The sequence below is a fragment of the Xiphophorus maculatus genome, chromosome 7 (genome assembly GCF_002775205.1).
Source record: "Xiphophorus maculatus strain JP 163 A chromosome 7, X_maculatus-5.0-male, whole genome shotgun sequence".
In the NCBI taxonomy this organism is placed as follows: Eukaryota; Metazoa; Chordata; class Actinopteri; order Cyprinodontiformes; family Poeciliidae; genus Xiphophorus; species Xiphophorus maculatus.
In genome coordinates, this window is record NC_036449.1 from 17,594,820 (window position 1) to 17,613,293 (window position 18,474).

Genomic DNA, 18,474 nt, shown 5'->3' on the forward strand with positions numbered 1-18,474 from the left:
TTGCCACAGTAGTTCCAGTAAGTTGAAATTTTCAATATTAATTGACCTTCTTTAAGCAGAGTCTCAAATCAGAATATTACCCCATTCACTCTGAAAATGGAAATAACATAACCATTTGAGGAGATTAACAATGCTACCAGTTTTTTTCAAGGTTGCCTTTAAAGGTTGAGTTGACAGAATACAATTTTAAATCCTGCTTAATCCTAAAAAGGACAAACAAAGCAAGCAAAAAATCAAATAAAAAAACAACAGAAAACTCAACAACAAAATAAAAAATATATTATGTTGAGAAATATGCAATAAAATTGTAAATCTGGAAAAATTGAAAACTGTACAACAGTCATATAATATATATAAAATATATAATAATATATATTTTTTAAAAACTCGAATATTTACAGTATGAATTTTATATTCTTTTAGTTTTTGCATAAGTTACCTGCTGATAAAGATATTCCCAGTAATCCTGTGTCATCAGTCTAAACAGAGAAAGGAAGGCCCAACCAAAGTTGTCAAAACTTGTGTAACCATAGTCTGGGTTTTTTCCAGCTTTTAAACATATATACCCCTCTGGACACTGCCTGTAATACAGAAGGAGTGTGTTAAGCACAAAAAAGTTTCACCAACTAATAATTTTCCACTGTATTATAACAGTAATAGTTTTGGCGCAGTATCACACCAGGGTAGAATTTTTCTATGAAAAAGCCAGTATTCTGTTAGCTGGAGTCTGACTTACCCAGCAGAGCTGCTGTTTCCACAAAGCAATGCATCTCGTTTCCCTGGGGGGAAATATTGATTATCTGAAAGGAAAATTAGTGAAAAGTTAAAGATTAGGGTTGGTTGAGAATATGAAATGAAATGATATAATATCAGATTTAAATTGCTCTTTATCAGGACATTCAAAAACGCTTTACATAAAATCATTTTCATTCACACGTTGAGTAATTTTTCACACTAGGTTGTCACCACAAATTAAATAAGTACAACCCCCTGTATTTACCAGGGGGTAGAATAATGCAGAGTATTGCTCTAATAAAAGGTGGTAAGGCCACACTTATTATACAAACACCTTTATTTCACATTACATCTGATTCACATATGAAAGTATACTTTTACTTCATAATGTGGAAATGTATGCAATATATACAGTGGCAGCTAGTGGTGATATTTGAAGGGTGGGCTAATATATATATTAGCATCTTATTGTATATATATATATATATAGAGAGAGAGAGAGAGATAACAGCTTTTGTATTTGTCCTCTATTCAAGAACTTTTCAGAAGGTCTTTGTGAAAATGTTTTTGTTTTTAAAGAACAACAGAAATAGAAAATAGAAAACTCACTTTTGTTATTTATGTAGGTGTCATTGGTTGTTAAATTTTTATCTTCTGGTTCTATTATGCACTTATTCCTCAGGTTTCCCATAAACAGCTGTAATCCTACAAGTGCGAAGACACTCAAGCAGAAAACGGTCAGGATCATAACATCAGCAAGCTTCTTCACTGACTGGAATAATGCACCGACAATTGTCTTTAGACCTGCAAAACAAAGCAGGAAAATTATATTGGAATTCTCAATATTACCTATAGTATATTTTCAGTATATTGTGTCTACTTACACAATCTGATATTGTCTGCTTTTAGTTGATTTTAACATTAATGCAAATGTATTGCTTAAAGTAACTGCATCAGAAAAATATTATATTACCCAATGTGTCTGTGTTCATAATTCAAGAAATATACAGAGCAAAACTATCAAGTTCCAAGGCAAAAACTACTGCTGACCAAAACGTTTCTCAGACATTTAACAAACATTTTGTATTCACTCTGGTTATCTTTAATTCCAAATTTTTCTTGCAAAATAAGTGCATACATTTCAATCCTTGGACCTCCCCAACACATAATATTTATGAATTATTACATTTTATGTTGGTTATGTTAGCGAAAATGTAGGTTTTATACTCGGCAACAATTGTTGCCGGTGGGAAACTGCATAGTCTACATCAGTGGTTCTCAAACTTTTTTCAGTGATGTACCCCCTTAAAAATATATTTTTAGTCAAGTACCCCCTGACACGGGCAAAACATTTTTGGAATTAAAAAGAGGTACAGTGCTGTAAAATCACTGTCTGATTTATTAAAGCCAAACAACTTATATCAGTGAACCTGACAAATACATCCATATTGCAAACATTGCATGGTTAAACAAAAAATAAAAACAGAAGACGGTGACCACCAGGAAGGTATAAAACCAGTCAAACCGTTTTATTTTAAAGGATATTGAAACTAAATACTGAATATAAAATTCAGTGCATGAACACACATTTATATTTTATCGAACTTTTTACAAAATAATTTTTCCCAAGGCTTATTATGAGGAGCCTACTGATTTTTTAAAGATATTTTGAAAAGCTTCACGTACCCCCTGCAGTACCTCCACGTACCCCCAGGGGTACACGTACCCCCATTTGAGAACCACTGGTCTACATGACACAAATGTGGCTCATTTATACGTATAAAAAAATAAGAAAAATATGACATGCATAACCTACTATAACAAAGAATGGCTACAAGAGTGTTCGGAAGGATTTTAGACACATAGAGATTCAATGCCACATCCTGCAGATGTCATTGTTTCTATGTGCAGAGTGACCTTTGACCTCATTTGGTCATTTCATCTATGAGGCAAAATCAGGTGAAAATGTTAGTATGAACAAATGTGCAACCAGGAGGAAATTCTCCCTGTTCCCCTAGACCAAGCAGTACACCTTGGCCCTGCCCTAAACTCGTTCCAGGCGTGGAGTCATCTTGTAGTCATCATACAGTGCACAGGCCACACTTTGTGTAAAGGATTGCCTTTTGGGGGCTTAGGGTAGGGAGGGGTTCAACTGTGGGAATGACAGTGATGTAGAAAACATTTTTTTGAAGTTCCTTCAGGTTTAGAAGATCTAAAATATCTGATAGTTTTAAGCTGTGTGGGAACAGTAAGGCATATAGAATAAACACAAAGCTATGGGCACATAGCATAGTGCTGTCTATGTATTATGCTAGCGGCAACAATTGTTGCCATGCTTACATTCACTCTTCTTATGATCAAAAGATGAATGAAGGGATACAATTGTCTTTATATATCAGTAGAAGACATGTGAAAGAACATATGTTCAAAATATTTTTAGATTTGCTTCTTAAAGTATTTTACTGACTTCCTCTTGTACAGGTTTGTGACAGACATTTACCTCCAGGACGTAAAGAGGTGTGGTCATGTGACCTTTCACACTAGATGCATGAAATTGATATTGCTTGGAGTAGATACACTATTATTTTATTTTAAAACTTCAATTAGCTGCCAAAAGTCAAAACAATTCTTTTAGAGCTTCTGGAAGTTAGAAAAAATGTCTGGCAACAATTGTTACTGGTGGGATTAAATGGGTTAAAAGTAATTCAATGATCAAAAAGGATAGGTGTGACAGGAAAGAAAAAAACTTGGATAAGTTTTTAAAAAGGGCAGGAAAAAAAGGGAGAATGACCACCACGCACTTTCTCCTGCTGCTTACCTGGTATTACTGAAATCGCTTTTAATGTTCTGAGCACCCTGAATGTACGAAGAACTGAAAGATTTCCAATGTCGGCAAACTCAGTTACATACCTGAAAAAAAGTATTTTTTAGTGGAAGTTAGTAATTGTTTGATCAAAAAAAAAACCACATTAGCATTAGGGGAACAAACAGTAACAAGGTGAGAAACTAGTATACAGTAAAATCTTTCTGTAATATGTTACCTGTTAGACAATTATAAGTCCCATCTTATTTACTTCTACATAGATTCTAACTGAGCTAGAATGGATCAAGCACTAAAAAAATATTGATAGCAAAAATCTGAGTTTTATTGAAAAGACAAACAATTATCTTTTGAAACAAAGATCTTGGTAAAACAAATACAACTGTAATTTTAGGTTACTTGAATTTCCTGAAGTTTTTTACTTACGCCAGAACAATGACACAGAAGTCCAGCCAGTTCCAAGGATCTCTTAAGAAGGTGAACTTCCCTATGCAGAACCCTCTTGCTAAAACCTTAACAATGAATTCAAAGGAGTAGATTGCAGTAAATGTGTACCTGTTGGAAAGAGGATGCTTTCATTGGCACATCGTTTCAACTGGAAACATCCACAACCAACCATATATGAATGATTAGATGAATGAATCGAAAACTCACTCTACTGGCTTTGTCCAATCTGGTTGATTGCTGAGGGTCATGAATCCACAGTTGATGAGGATAGTACACATGATCAGCATGTTGAACAACTTACAGGCAGATGTTAAGAAAGCTCGTAGCTGTTTTAGTAGTAGCATGTTTTCTTAATGTTACATTTACTCGATTTCTCAAGCAAAGTTGTAACTTTGAACATTTTGCTTTGAAAGCTTAATAGAGGCCCCAAGAAAGCATTATAGACACACTGATATTTTATTCTTGTCTTGCACTATACCAGTGATTTATGAATATGAAATAAACATTGACGGTATTATAGCTGATTAAAGGATAACTTTTATGAATGTGTTCTGTACTTTTTCTGAAGTTTTGAGAAATCATTACAGAGACTTAATTAACCAATCAGATGTGGATTTTAGGCAATGTGTGCAAACATTGAGTTAGGCAGCCAATACAAAAAAGAGATTACTATTAAAGAACAATTATTTTCACATCTTTTCTGAATTTCTAAAATCTACAATAAGATCATAAGATACTTTGACACCAATTCACAGGCTTTGAGTCAAGGGGTCTTCTGAATATAACACTTTAGGATTTATCTTAAGATTCAGAATGGGTAAGAGTTTCATTTATGATAGCTATTAACAGCCAATTTTAAAGAAACATACTTCAAATTGCTAATATTAAAAACTATCAAGTGAACTACCTAAACAGGTACCTATATAAATGGTTGTTACTTTTCTAAATTCCTGTATCAATTCACTGTGCTGCAGTGCTAATCAGCTTATTCTCAAACAGAAGAATAAGCTTCTGTTTATTTTTCTGTGTACAGAAGAATAAACACATTCAGCTTGTTGTGCTGAGAGTATATTTGTCCCTTCTATTATTGCTAGAAACATTTTATTATCTGATGAAAAAATATGCTATTCTTTGCTGCTGCTTAGTTACAGTTGATGTAATCTCTGAAGTGTGTTAGGGCTTCAGAAACATCTTCAAAACAAAAATTAAGAGAATAAAACATTTCTACATACAGCAAAACCAGAAAAAAATGCTTTTTGGCTCATTTTTATTGCAAAGTAAACATATCATCCCTTATCCGGCGCTCTTTGGAAATTAGGTTATGGGTTTTATTACTCACAGCATGTTTCACACGTTACTGAAAGGATATGAATGCACCAGAATTTTGAATGACAGCTTTCTAATGGGATTGAAGGGAGACAGGAGGTACAAGGCAGGTGCAGCGTTGAATCGGTAAATGAGCTTCTTGTTGTTTACTACTATAAAAGTCTGTAAAACAAAAAAGAGAGAAAGGAAAATCATATATTATGAAATAACAGACTTGAAAACCCCTACTACCTTTTTGAAATTTAATTGAGTAATTATTTTTTGGGGAAAAATACCGTTAGGAAGAGTTTTACAGGAGTGTACTTTTAATCTTTTCTTGCGCAATATCATTAAGAATTATCATCACAAAACTTTCTGGATATTCCACGTGTGAAGGACAAGCTTGTTTTAATCAAAATTACATTAAACACAGATATGTTATGCAATTTATGTTAAAGTGAGACTGCTTGTTTCTACACAAGCTTCTTATCCTAATGCTTTCTGTTGAGCCACTTGTGCCATTTGGAGGTCAAATAAAGACTCAATAAATATCTTCTTTTTTTTTGCTGTCACTTCAAATACTTCACCACATTCTAATTCATACATATTTCATACTGTAAATATGGCTTTACTATTTAACAAGCAAATATTTTGAAAAGTGTTTATTTTGCCAGAATTGGCTATCGGTATTTTATAACTGTTACTTAAATTTGTGTCTTTAAAATGTCAGAATTTGCACCTAACTTAATATTTTTGTCAGTATGAAGACAATGTTTTTAAATAATATAACAGATAATCTGATTGGTTACTCAGTACCTAAGAGTCATTTTTACAAAATATCTTTTTTTTTCTCTTACTTGAGTAAATTCGTCATGGCAACTTTTTACTTTTACTTGAAATATGTTAAAAATATGTTAAAATTGTGCTTTTACTTGACCATCTATGCCCCTCTAGGAACATCCTAACAATCTAAATGTGTATTTTTCTCCTGAAGCATATCACATTATTGTTGGTACCTCTACTTTCTTTGTTGCTTTCTACTGTTTTGCAGTAAAAAGCCAGGCCTAAATATATATTGTTCAAAGTCAATATCAAGAAAGACATTTATTCATTTAAAGATAAAATGCAGAGGATTCTTTGAAAACAAAGCTTAAAGAAAAGTTTATATTTTTTTACTCTAGATCTTCTTAAGTCAAAGCTAACCAAACCTACTTTCTGTCTTGAGTAGTAGGGATCCAGGTCTTCCAGCGCTTTTGACATCAGGCCTGCAGGAATGTCATACAAAAATGGGAGAGGCTTGCCTGCCTCCAGATCACGGCTTGGTTTGAGCTCATCCTCATACTGGCATTTGTTCTCTTCATCGTTGGACTTATTGGCTTTTTTCTCAGCGATTCGTTTCTCAATGACTTTGAGCGACTCGCGGGTGAGGGGACGAAAGCTGTCAGGACCTGCTGGTACAAGGAGTTCTGCCATCTTTTCATCCTGCACCTTCAAGAAGAACAGCTGGCCTCTGATATGGGAAAAGTCTGATGAGTAAAATACAGAATCACAGATTTGTTACAGATATGTCACCTTTTTATCTTTATTTTACACAAAAGCATTCATATATTTTAAATTTGTCATATTGCCATAATCACAAACTTATAAATTATTTATGTTCTAAAAATATATTGGATATACATTGTTTAGGAGTTTTTTTGTGACTGACACGTAGCACATGGTTTTGAAAGTAAAACCATGAGCAGGCACCACTGTGGCATGCATTTGTACTTTTTAATCCAACAACTCCATTGTGCTTCTGGGAAAAAGTTTAGGGTTCTCGTCTTTCAAGTGCAACATTTAATAAGCTTTTTTCCACAGTTGGTGGTATTTAGCTTTGTTCATCTTTTCATCAACTGAAACTTGCAAATCTGATAAAGATTTTCACAGCGTCAATTCAGGTACATGGTCATGTGTTGCATACTTGTTCAATTTTTGGATGATAGATCAAACAATACTAAATGGGATACTCTGTCATTTGACCTGTCCTGTTTGGTCACTTTTATTCTCTAACAAATCTTTCAGGCCTTCACAGAACAGCTGTATTTATCCACCTAACATGTCAGAAAAGCTATAATGAGGCTGAAAATTGCTGCAATGCACAGAAATTTCTTCCAGCTGTGATAAAATTAGATCTAATTATCTTCTCATCTGGAAGTGAAATTAAAATTTGACATGACAATGATCAATTCCAGGTGAAACTCCTGTACCCCACCACCATCACTCAAAATGGAATGAGACTCTTTTTTTTTTTTAGGTCTGCGTCTGACAAAGAGCAAAGAGGGGAAAAGATCCATCCTACAAATAGGCATGACTGGTAGGATGTGTTAGGAAGAGTTATGCAGTATTAAATATGAATGCATCACATCTTTTACTGCAGATCCTAGACCCAGAGAGTTTTTGTCTGATCTACAGCATCATCATGACCAAGCATCTGTTCCACATGTATGAATTAATCAACTATTATCAGTTAGTACAGCACGTCTTCACAAACCAGTGTTTGAACATCAGCACATGTTCAATTAACGGTAGAATGTGTAAACATTGTAGATAACTTCCTTCTTTATTACAAAACTACAGGGCGGATATTACCTATTAAATATATATCAGTTTAAGACCTTCACCAATTGTGGAGCTGCTGAAATTAGTCAGATGTCAAACACAAAATGTTTTGTGTTTGTGGGATTCATGATATGTAAAGGTATCAGTTTTCTAGCATTAACATTTCTAGCACTGAACAGTACAAAACCCACCATCAAGTGTGTAAAATGTAATAGTTGCCATGGGCAACTCCTCCTAAATGAGACATTGGAAACGTAAGTGTTTTCATCTTCAGGAAAAAGTAAGAGAACTACACAGGTTGGTCACAATCTCAAGTACAGAGTTGTTTGTGATATTTGGTAATTGTATCTTCAAAAGTAGTCTTTCACTCCATGCTTATACTCATATCTTTACGCTATACTATATACATATATTTTGCTATGTATAAGCAAGTTACATTCTCTTACATCTAATTTTTGTAAAATCTTTAGACATAATAACTTTAGAATGGATTCAAATTTGATTTTCAATAATTAGCATTTTAAAACATGGGCAACACCATCTTCCTCACCAATATGAAATAATTGTAGGTCACATATTAAACTTCTACAATTCTACATATCTTAGATTTGATTTTTTACAACATGAATTGGGATGTACTGGTGAAGTAAAAAAATATATTTCTACTTTCAGATCTTTGCAAGTGAAACATGATGAAAATCTGAACAAGCAATATTTTTGCTGAAAAGCCAAAAAAAAAAAAGAAAACGATCTACTTCCCATATATCGCGTTAGCAAATACTTTTTAGACTTCTATTCTTCCAAACAGAAAAAGAATTAGACCTGAGGATACTTACTTATACTTATCTACCAACCCTGAATAGGAGTATCTACTTTATTTACTTTGGATCAACATTATTAGCTTTTTCTTCTTTTGGTCTTTCCTTTGGTTTGCTATTTTGTTTGTATTTCCTTTTAATTCCTGTAAAGCACTTTGTATTTCCTTGTTGCTGAAAATGTGCTATAGAAATAAAGTTACCTTTACATTTTAAACAGCAACAGGTTTTCGGAGTATGATAACAGAGGCGACATTATCATCTGTTTGGGTGTGCTTCCATAGGTGATTATGTGTGAAAAAAGTGTTTGAAAATTATTTGTCTGATTTGAGAACAATGAAAAGGCTGAATATGACTTATTTATGTTTCATACTTTTGAAGTGTTTTGTTTGTCAAGACCTGAAATTATGCCCTTAAATCCACCCCTTCAAGAGGAATAATGTGAAACTGTGTGAACTGAGCATTATTGGTAAAATATATTTAAAAGTTTCATTATCAATTTGCTAAGACACTAAATAAAGCCATGAGAGATGAGACATTTGGGTATTTTTCTATATAATTACCAGGAAAAATAAATTAAAATGCAGAAGCAACAACACGCACTTTCCTAATTTCAACAGTCATTCCTATGAAGTCAATATACGGCATTCAACATCAAAGAAGGCATGCATCATTCTGTCTGTCTGTTACAACTCATTATCCGCTGCTTGAGATATAAACTGGCACTTTGAAGCCTCAAATAGGTCCACTTCACTTTATCTCCAACCTGTCTGCATCATGACCTTGTGCTCACAAACCTGACAAAAACACATCTGTTCTCACCTACTCATTGTTGGAACAGAACGGAGACTAAATCACTGTGATATTTGTTATGCGTCATAAATTTAACAGCATCCTGATGTGCTTTAGTGATGATGGACACTGACCTCAAGTCAGGAGGTCAAATGGAGGCAGAAAATTAGCTTAAATATTTAATGCAGATCAATCATTGTAAACTTAGGTTATTGTCTTTTTTTTTTTACCTCAGGGTGCTTCTTGTGGCTTCAGTGTGTAAAAGATAGTTTATAACTGGTTGTAGACAAATTAGATCTGTGCTTTTTAAAAAGTGTGGGACAGCAGCCTACAGTGGAGTATACAGTGCAGCATATTTTGGAAGACATGAAAGTTGCAGATCTGTGCACAGTGGAGCAGTATGTACTTGTAGGATAGACCCATAATGATGCGAAAGCATTTTCTAGAGATGCACGATATATACTTTGTTCAAGATTTTAGGTGTACATTAAAATATTAGGCCAGATATTAGGCTCCTCTTGCCCAAGATATCCACAACAGGTAAAGTTTTTACTGACTTAGATGCCAAAGCTGACATTGTGATCAAGCGAAGAGGGAACAGAGATGGAAAGCTGGCTCAACAACTCAGATTTATCAGAGTTATTATTTCTTAAAGCAAACTCTAAAGACTATAAGCTCGCATGAATGTTACATTCTAATTGTTTACTGTGACTTGTGGGAGAAGGACGGATATTTCACCACATCGCTTAATCCTGTCAAAATCAGAATAATTAACTGGTAGAATAACTGTGACTCATTACAAAACTGAATAAGGTGATTTCAACTTCAACATATTTGCATGTAAAGTGATAACCAGCCAATATTTGTGGTGTCTCAAGAGAGCAACAGTCTCAAAGCCCTTAAGTAGCTCTGGCTTGTTGGCCCCAGACAACTCCAGAAGCCATCTCTTTCAGTCAGGGCGTTGGCGTAAGAGCTGCTGATGGGTGGTCAACCAAATGCTTCTCCGAAATCATTTTATATTTTTATGAACAAGCTGCTAAGATACACTGTTTGCCCATTCTGCACAGTGTAGAAACAGGACAGTCTAATCTCTAATTGACAGCAATCTAATAATACTGTTGACAGTCAGGCAAGCAGGAAGTCATCTAAGATGGAGTGTGGGCTAGTAATTGCTGCCATGCCCCATTACATTCCATAATGTAGTGAGGGGAGAATTTAGCAGTTTGGGCTTTAAACCTTTGTCAAAACATCAATCACATCTTTTTTTCAACACTCTTGTACTATGGAGTAATATTAGGTGTTATGGCAAACAGAGAATACATCAATACAATATTAATAACAGTAATAAAGAAGATTAAAAAGCAGCATATAAATGTACAAGCACCATAGATGAGATAGAAAAACATCTGAACAAATTACTACATATTAGAAACATAGTTAGATAGATAGATAGATAGATAGATAGATAGATAGATAGATAGATAGATAGATAGATAGATAGATAGATAGATAGATAGATAGATAGATAGATAGATAGATAGATAGATAGATAGATAGATAGATAGATAGATAGATAGATAGATAGATAGAAACACTTATGTAAATTAACTTATATAAACAAGTTAAATAAATTATTACTCAACTTTCGAATTGACTTCACAGCTAAAACTCAGCATACTGATTTCTACTCACCGTCACTTTTCCATCCTCCACAGGTGAACAGCTGACAGAATGTGTTATTTTGGGGGAGAGAAGGGAATCAAAGTTTAAAATCCTTCAAAGTGTCTGAAACTTGTCCCGGTACAGATTTGCTCCTTTCAGTGCCTTCATCAGCAAAAGCCAGTGAGTCAAGAATTGAGTCCACCACTCCCAGCGACTGAAGCGCTTCTGCTGCTGCGCTTCCTGTTCCAGGGACCAAGTGAGGGCAGTTTTCAGAATGGCTCTTTAAACAGTGCTGCGTTGAGCTCACCAGGCGTTCCTGTCGGAAACACGATGCTTGTCACTGGCACTTAAAAGCTGAGACCACTGCTATACATTTTACTTTCCAAGTAATCTCCTGTTTGTTTGGGTTGAAAACGAGATTCTGGTGTCATTGGAGTTCGTTTATCAAAGAGTCTATTTAAATCTCTGTTAAACTCGCTTTAGTGAGATAAAGCAGCAAACCAAGCTGCAGAACTAGTGTCACATATTACCTTGTTTCTTTAGCAGATCTTTGTTTCATACTCAGCAAGGAGGAACCAAATCTGTAGGTTTTAAAGTTTGGGATTAGGATAGCGTGATTGTGAATTGGAACTGTTCCAATGCTGCACCCTGGTGGACAAATGTTACTCTACATGGAAAAAGCTGCTTTGAGTGCGAGAGTTGATTCCCCCCGAATAGAATGACGCAGAACTGCTTGTGGTGGTTAGAATCAGTCGAATTTCATGCAAATCGGTCATTTGTGTATATTTACTATTACCCGCATTCTTCTTTTCCTTCGTAGTAGAAGTATTAGATATTTATTATTAGTGTTGGTGGTGTGCACTTGCATATGAAGTTGCTGACGCAGCCAAATCAAGAAAAAAAATTGTTACAGATAAAACCATAGCTTAAAAGGTATTATTATTTACATTATATTAATATAAATGAAAAGACACACTAATGTGTCCATTTTATATTCAATAAATAGTTTACTGTGTGTTTTAAACATATTTATTGTATTTTCTTGAGACATTTCAAACAAATATGATTTAATTATGGGATAATTGCACTTCATCAACGCAGTTTCATCTTTTTTATTAGAAATACAAGAAATAACAACAGCAACAACAACAACAACAACAATAATAATAATAATAACAATAATAATAATAATAATAATAATAATAATAATAATAATAATAATAATAATAATAATAATAATAATAATAATAATAAAAAGCCAGCACCACCTCTTTACACTTGGTTTCGTGCGCAAATAATGACCAAGACATTCCCGTTTTTTCTTGAACAATGGACACATTGTTATAGTAAGCTCAAGGGGAATAAACCTCTATCAAATGCATTAACCCAATTTGCAAGTTCCAAGTTCATAGGCTACTCTGGGATTCAATCTTGAACTTATTTCCCAAAATGAGTATAACATACTAATTTTGATTCAACATCTAAGAATTCTCGCAATAATCCAGTGAGATGTTTTAGTCAAGATGCGGGCGCGGCCGAGCGAGGGCGCTGCTGTTCCTGTGGATTGTTTCAGAAGTGGAAATAAAGCCTGAAAGTGACGGAACGTTTCTCAAACATTGATAATGTGAGAAATCCGCCCGAGGAGAGTCAAGGGACAAAGGATCCGCACGGTGCTCCAGAATGGCTCAGCAGGTAGGACGAGAGAGGATTTCTAAATATTATAAACAGTGTTTTGAAATTCTTTTATTTCTACTGGTGTTATTCTTTCTTCTAGCAAAGCAACGAAGAAGGGACAGCATTAATACATATGCACAAACCTGAATGGAGATGTTCAATGATCTCTGCTTCTTTTAATTTCATCAACTCCATTATAGGATCTGGAATAATAGGTGAATATACGGCCTAATGGTATGGTCATGTTCATAACTAACAGACTATAGACTTCTCATCTAAAATTGTGATTTCTGAGATGGCAAAACTGCCGTTGCTTATTTTTCCACAATAACCGATGCTTTAATCCAATCCCTGCAGCAATATCATATGACTAGCGCCTGCTGAGCCCCCTCTGTTTTATTTATTCATTCATTAGATCATGAAAAAAACAAAAACAAAGACTTTGCAAATACAGTTGTGAGCTCTAATCTGACAACTTTTCCAACAATTTTGGATTGTAGCACCTTTTTGGCTAATGAAATTAAAGCCCCCAGGAATACTTGGTCATCATTTCTTGAACTTGAATAACGTGACAAAAATACTGTTTTTTGTAGGCTTCTAGCGCCAGATGATCCTTTTGTTTAGCCAACAAAAAGAACATAGTTACACTCTTTAAGTGCAAAAGTTTTCATAATCTTTAAAATACAAGCCACAAACTTCAATAATACATTTTATCCTGAATTCATGTGAAAGACCAACCCAATATAGATTGAGATGCAGAAGGAAAAGGAATTACATTTAATTTTACAAGTAAATATCTGAAAATGTGGGGTGCATATAACATTTCTGGATTCTATACTTTGGAGAACAGCCTGCTGCTGCCATAGCAACAGACTTTTGGGATCTCTATCAGCTTAAGGTATTTTGCCTGTTGTCCTTTGCAACATAGTTCCAGCTCAATTAGATTGAATGGAGTGTGTACAGGAGCACTTATTGTGAATTATTGACATAGTTTGCAAATTAGATTTAGGTCTGGATTTTGAATAGACTACGCTAACAGAGGCCTGTATTTGGGTTCAGTGAACTTTCCATCAATGTTTCACCAATGGGATGATGTGTTCAGGCTACTACTGTCTTACAGGACAATTGAATGTTCGCAAAAGGATTCACCTTTGGTCAGATCTGGCGAGAACACATTCTTTCTTATTCTTTCGAGCTAACATGAACTGAATGGCTTCATTTACTTTTGCTGCCACAATAGCTACAGTGTAGAATTCTTCAAAATTCCAATTTATTTTCTTTGTATATAACTTTGTTTATTCTTTTATTACGTTATGCTCAATAAATTCAAAATCAAACAAAAAATAAAAACGCACAGAAAATCAACATCATCGTTCACTACTTCTGTTCGCTGACTGTCCAGGATGAAATTCATTCAGAGAAATTAAGCTCAAAAGAGAAAACCCTGCAAAACTGAGAATCGAGCACAATTAGGTAAGAAGGCAATGGCAAGGCTAGTGTCCCCTTAATCACCTGTGACAACAGGCTTACTGAGGTTATATTAAAACACAGGTACACTCTGTTTTCTAATCAGGTTACTTCAGGCATTTGTTTGAACTAACTTTTTTATTCAGAGGTATCACAGTGAACAGGACCCAAAACAAATGCTTAAAAACGTTTTCAGATTTTTTTTTAGTTGGCAAATTTCAAATTACAGCTTGTAACTCCAATAAATATATATATATATATATATATATATATATATATATATATATATATATATATATATATATATATATATATATATATATATATATATATATATATATATATATATATATATATATATATAACAAAACAAAACAAAGAAACAATCCAAGGTGTAATAGTGTTTTTGTTGTATAATCAACAATTAACAAGTCTAGTTTTGTTCATAAAGCTTCAACTGATGATTTGAATATATTTTATAGATTTAAACAATTTTTTTCCAGCTTTGAAAAAGTTTCATATTTCATTTTGAACTGGAACTGTGCTTTCCCAAAACTAGGTTTGCCATACGCATTGAACCAGGCTGGGCTTCCATTCGGCCTGCTCCTTTTGATGTTGGTTGGATTCATAACAGGTGAGCGATAACACTGAAAATGGATCGTATCATAAAAGGGTGGAAAACAAGGATAACTTTGAAAAATGGAAATTTAATTAATTGTTTTTGCTTGTTTTGTTTTATGACAGACTACTCAATTGTTCTACTAATTAAAGGAGGAAATCTCTCAGGATCAAACAGTTATCAGTCGCTGGTACAAAACACATTTGGTTTTCCTGGATTTTTGATTTTATCTGCTCTACAGTTTCTGTATCCTTTCATAGGTATGTTTTTAAAACACCACAAGGAGAAATGATTATTTATTTATGCTGCCCTGTGTCTTGTTTATCTTTCTTTTTATCTTCTGTTGTGATCATTGCATAGTAGAAACATTACAACAGACAATCTTAACAATAAAGCACTGAATTATCTTCTGTCTTCTTCAGCCATGATCAGCTATAACATCACAACTGGTGACACACTGACCAAAGTATTTCAGAGAATCCCAGGAGGTTGGTAACTACCTTTTGACATAGATGGATAAAATACGTTTATGGACTTTATTTTATTCATGACGAACAAAATAATAATCTAAATCATGTACAGAAATTTCATTAATCTTTTATCCAATGTTTGTAGTTGGTCCAGACCACATTCTTGCAGAGCGCCACTTTGTGATCTTGTTGTCTACTTTTCTGTTCACCCTGCCGCTCTCACTTTATCGAAACATCGAGAGACTTGGGAAGGTACGGTTATACCTAAATAACAATGTCCTGTGTACTGCTTAGATTATCTTGCTGCTGAAATCTTGTGTGTTACCAGGTATCCTTCCTGTCAATGGTGCTAACACTCACCATCCTCATCATCGTCATGATCCGAGCAGCTACTCTTGGGCCGCAGATGTAGGAATAAGTCTATCTTGAAAAACTGACAAAACATTTAGTGAACAATCACTTCTGTAAAGAAATGTCTGTATCTTTGTTTTACTTGACATTAATGTTAGTGTCCCTTTCTAGTGTTCCTACAGAGAATGCATGGGCATTTGCAAAGTGGAATTCCATTCAGGCTGTTGGCGTGATGTCTTTTGGTGAGTTTAATGATGCAGATACTGATGACAGAGAATTGGTGTTTCCAAGTCATTCCAGACAATACTCTTATCCAGTGAAACAGTCAAACAGATCAGTAAAATCAGATTTTATTTAAACACATCTCTCATAAATAATGCCTGCTTTTAGTTACTCCATCGTTCACTTAAAATTCTACATCAGGCCACAATAGCAAACACTTTTCATTTCAGTTTGCTTTCTCTCTTATTGTTGTCTAATCACTAAAGACATCCCGACATTTCAGTAATATAGGAACATATACATAGAAATAAATTACTACACGTACTTTTTACTAAATGTCATAGACTTAGTTTAAAATTAGGCAAGCACCTCAGTTTATTGATGTAAATCTTTAACGAATTAATTTTTCATTAACATGCCTGTTTACGTTTCTTTAGCCTTTATTTGTCACCACAACAGCTTTCTGATATACAACTCGCTAGAGCATCCCACTTTATCCAACTGGTCTCGGGTCACCCACATCTCTGTGGGCTCTGCACTGATAATCAGTGCTGCATTTGCTGTTGCAGGCTACACAACATTCACTGGCTACACACAAGGTATGAGTCTAAACTGTATAGCAATACAGCCCCTTACTGTGTTAAATTCATTTATCTTTTCATCTTCAATAATGATTAATTTTTTCATTTGGGTTATATTCAGGAGACATTTTTGAGAACTACTGCAGAAATGATAACCTGGCAACATTCGGTCGGTTCTGCTTCGGCCTCAGCATAATTACCACATTTCCACTCGAGTGTTTTGTTACCCGAGAGGTAAGTCATATTGGAAAGGCCAACCTAAAAATGTAGCTGCTGAAGTTTACATAAATGGGTTAACACAGTGTTCTGAAGACCAAGTTCTGCCCAGCTGCTCAGCCAGAATTGATTGATTAGTGTTCAATGTAATCATTTCCTCAATGTTTGCAAAAGATTAGGTTTTCTTCCTATTGTCTGTTTCCTCAGGTGCTTTCCAATGTCATATGCAGCCGTCCTCTTTCCAAAGCTGAACATGTCTCGATAACTCTACTCATAGTTGCTGTCTGCACAGCATTATCCCTGGCTTATGACTGCCTGGGAGTAGTTTTAGAGCTAAATGTAAGTTGTACATGTTCAAACAGGCTCCACCTGCTTACCTAACATCATTTAGCTATATGCAAATTCTCAGAATGAACTTATTGCTTTTTCTTCTGCCATCAAGGGAGCTCTGAGTGCCACACCTCTGATCTTTATCATCCCGTCTGCGTGCTACCTCAAGCTCTGCCCAGGCCACTGGTTCCATGGTGAAAAGCTGATTCCCATCATGCTGATAATAATTGGCTTGTTTGTTATGATCACTGGCCTGATACTGATTGGTGTCTTCCCTCAAGATTGCTCACATGGTGTTGAGATGTTCTACTGTGCCGACGCCAACGTCTCTGGCACTGTACCCCCTGAATGACAGAAACCTGTCCCACATATGTATTTTCCCTAGAGATACACTGACACACATATAAACAAAGGACAACAATATCTTTATGTGGATCAAGTATCCTTATTCTTACCTCAGGAGAGTATGCCAAAATGAGCTGTTTGGATACTGCATCCTTTATTTTTCTTATAATTTAGTTTATAGCTGTAGTAGTGTCTCATGTATAATGAGATAGTTGTGTTTTAATTAACTGTCTATAATTCTGAGGTGCTGAATAAAGAGGATTCTAACTTTCTATCTTCATATTTTGACTAATAGCATGTTTTGATATAACATTATGGATTCAACAAAGAGTTCTCCTTATTAACAACAGTGTTGAAATAACTATTGTATGTAGAAGTATCTATTTTGACAAATTACTAAAGGCTAAAAATTCCCTGAATGTGATTATACCAAAATAATATGATGCTGCACCTTTAGATGGACTCATTGCCTTTATATTGCTGTTTCAATTTCACTGTGATCTGTTCTCCGCTTGATTTTGAGAACACATAATATATTTATCTAAATTTGAATGCATTGTATCCCTCAAGGACAAATTCTATTGTCAAAGTCATCTTTTTAGAAGAAGTAATAAAGTGTTATATTCCAACCATATGGGCAATGGTGTATTTAAGTGTGCATTATGGAGAGGTGAGGTCCAAAAAGCTTCAATAAAACGTCTCTTCATTCAGATATTGTCTTCTGTTTATTTTGTGTTATTTTTTTCTTTTTGTTGAAGTTCTATACAATTTGAACTAGAGAACCAATTACACAAAGTAAGAATTTTAAAAGTGGAGTTATTCAAGATTTGAAAAAAACATAGTCATTTAACTTGTTTAACAATTTTCACCATTCAGGTTGTTTTTCAAACCAGTTCCAACCCATTTTCAAAAGGATGTGTTATTCAGCACAAAACATGCTTATTGTACCCATAAATTCTAATAAAAAACATTCAACCAATGTAAGTAAATTATGAGTCACTCAGACTTCATTTATAATGTG

The 18,474-nt window shown here is 34.5% G+C and overlaps 2 protein-coding genes across 4 annotated transcripts in view; one reads left to right on the forward strand and one right to left on the reverse strand.

The window, feature by feature from the left end:
• LOC102216851 (sodium channel protein type 2 subunit alpha-like) overlaps positions 1–11,416 on the reverse strand; it is a 38,106-nt gene extending 26,690 nt beyond the window's left edge. The window contains exons 1-9 of the mRNA XM_023337192.1: positions 11,209–11,416; positions 6,521–6,834; positions 5,373–5,491; positions 4,211–4,300; positions 3,983–4,111; positions 3,554–3,645; positions 1,345–1,539; positions 737–800; positions 440–581 (exon numbers count right to left, since the gene is read on the reverse strand). Coding sequence (XP_023192960.1) covers positions 440–581; positions 737–800; positions 1,345–1,539; positions 3,554–3,645; positions 3,983–4,111; positions 4,211–4,300; positions 5,373–5,491; positions 6,521–6,781 — 1,092 coding nt within the window. The 5' untranslated portion in view covers positions 6,782–6,834; positions 11,209–11,416. The remainder of the gene's footprint in view (positions 1–439; positions 582–736; positions 801–1,344; positions 1,540–3,553; positions 3,646–3,982; positions 4,112–4,210; positions 4,301–5,372; positions 5,492–6,520; positions 6,835–11,208) is intronic.
• Positions 11,417–12,613: 1,197 nt separating this feature from the next.
• On the forward strand, positions 12,614–18,157 carry slc38a11 (solute carrier family 38 member 11). Of its 3 annotated transcripts, none has more exons than XM_023336546.1 (12): positions 12,614–12,870; positions 12,953–13,067; positions 14,879–14,953; positions 15,064–15,198; positions 15,361–15,426; positions 15,554–15,660; positions 15,737–15,816; positions 15,931–16,001; positions 16,419–16,580; positions 16,684–16,796; positions 16,986–17,117; positions 17,221–18,157. In XM_023336546.1, the coding sequence occupies exons 1-12, from the start codon at positions 12,859–12,861 to the stop codon at positions 17,458–17,460; spliced, it is 1,308 nt and encodes a 435-aa protein (XP_023192314.1). In that variant the 5' UTR covers positions 12,614–12,858; the 3' UTR covers positions 17,461–18,157. The 3 variants fall into 3 exon arrangements, with proteins under 3 accessions (XP_023192314.1, XP_023192315.1, XP_023192316.1); XM_023336547.1 differs by having other exon boundaries at positions 16,551–16,580; XM_023336548.1 differs by lacking the exon at positions 12,614–12,870 and having other exon boundaries at positions 13,006–13,086.
• Positions 18,158–18,474: the final 317 nt, after the last annotated feature.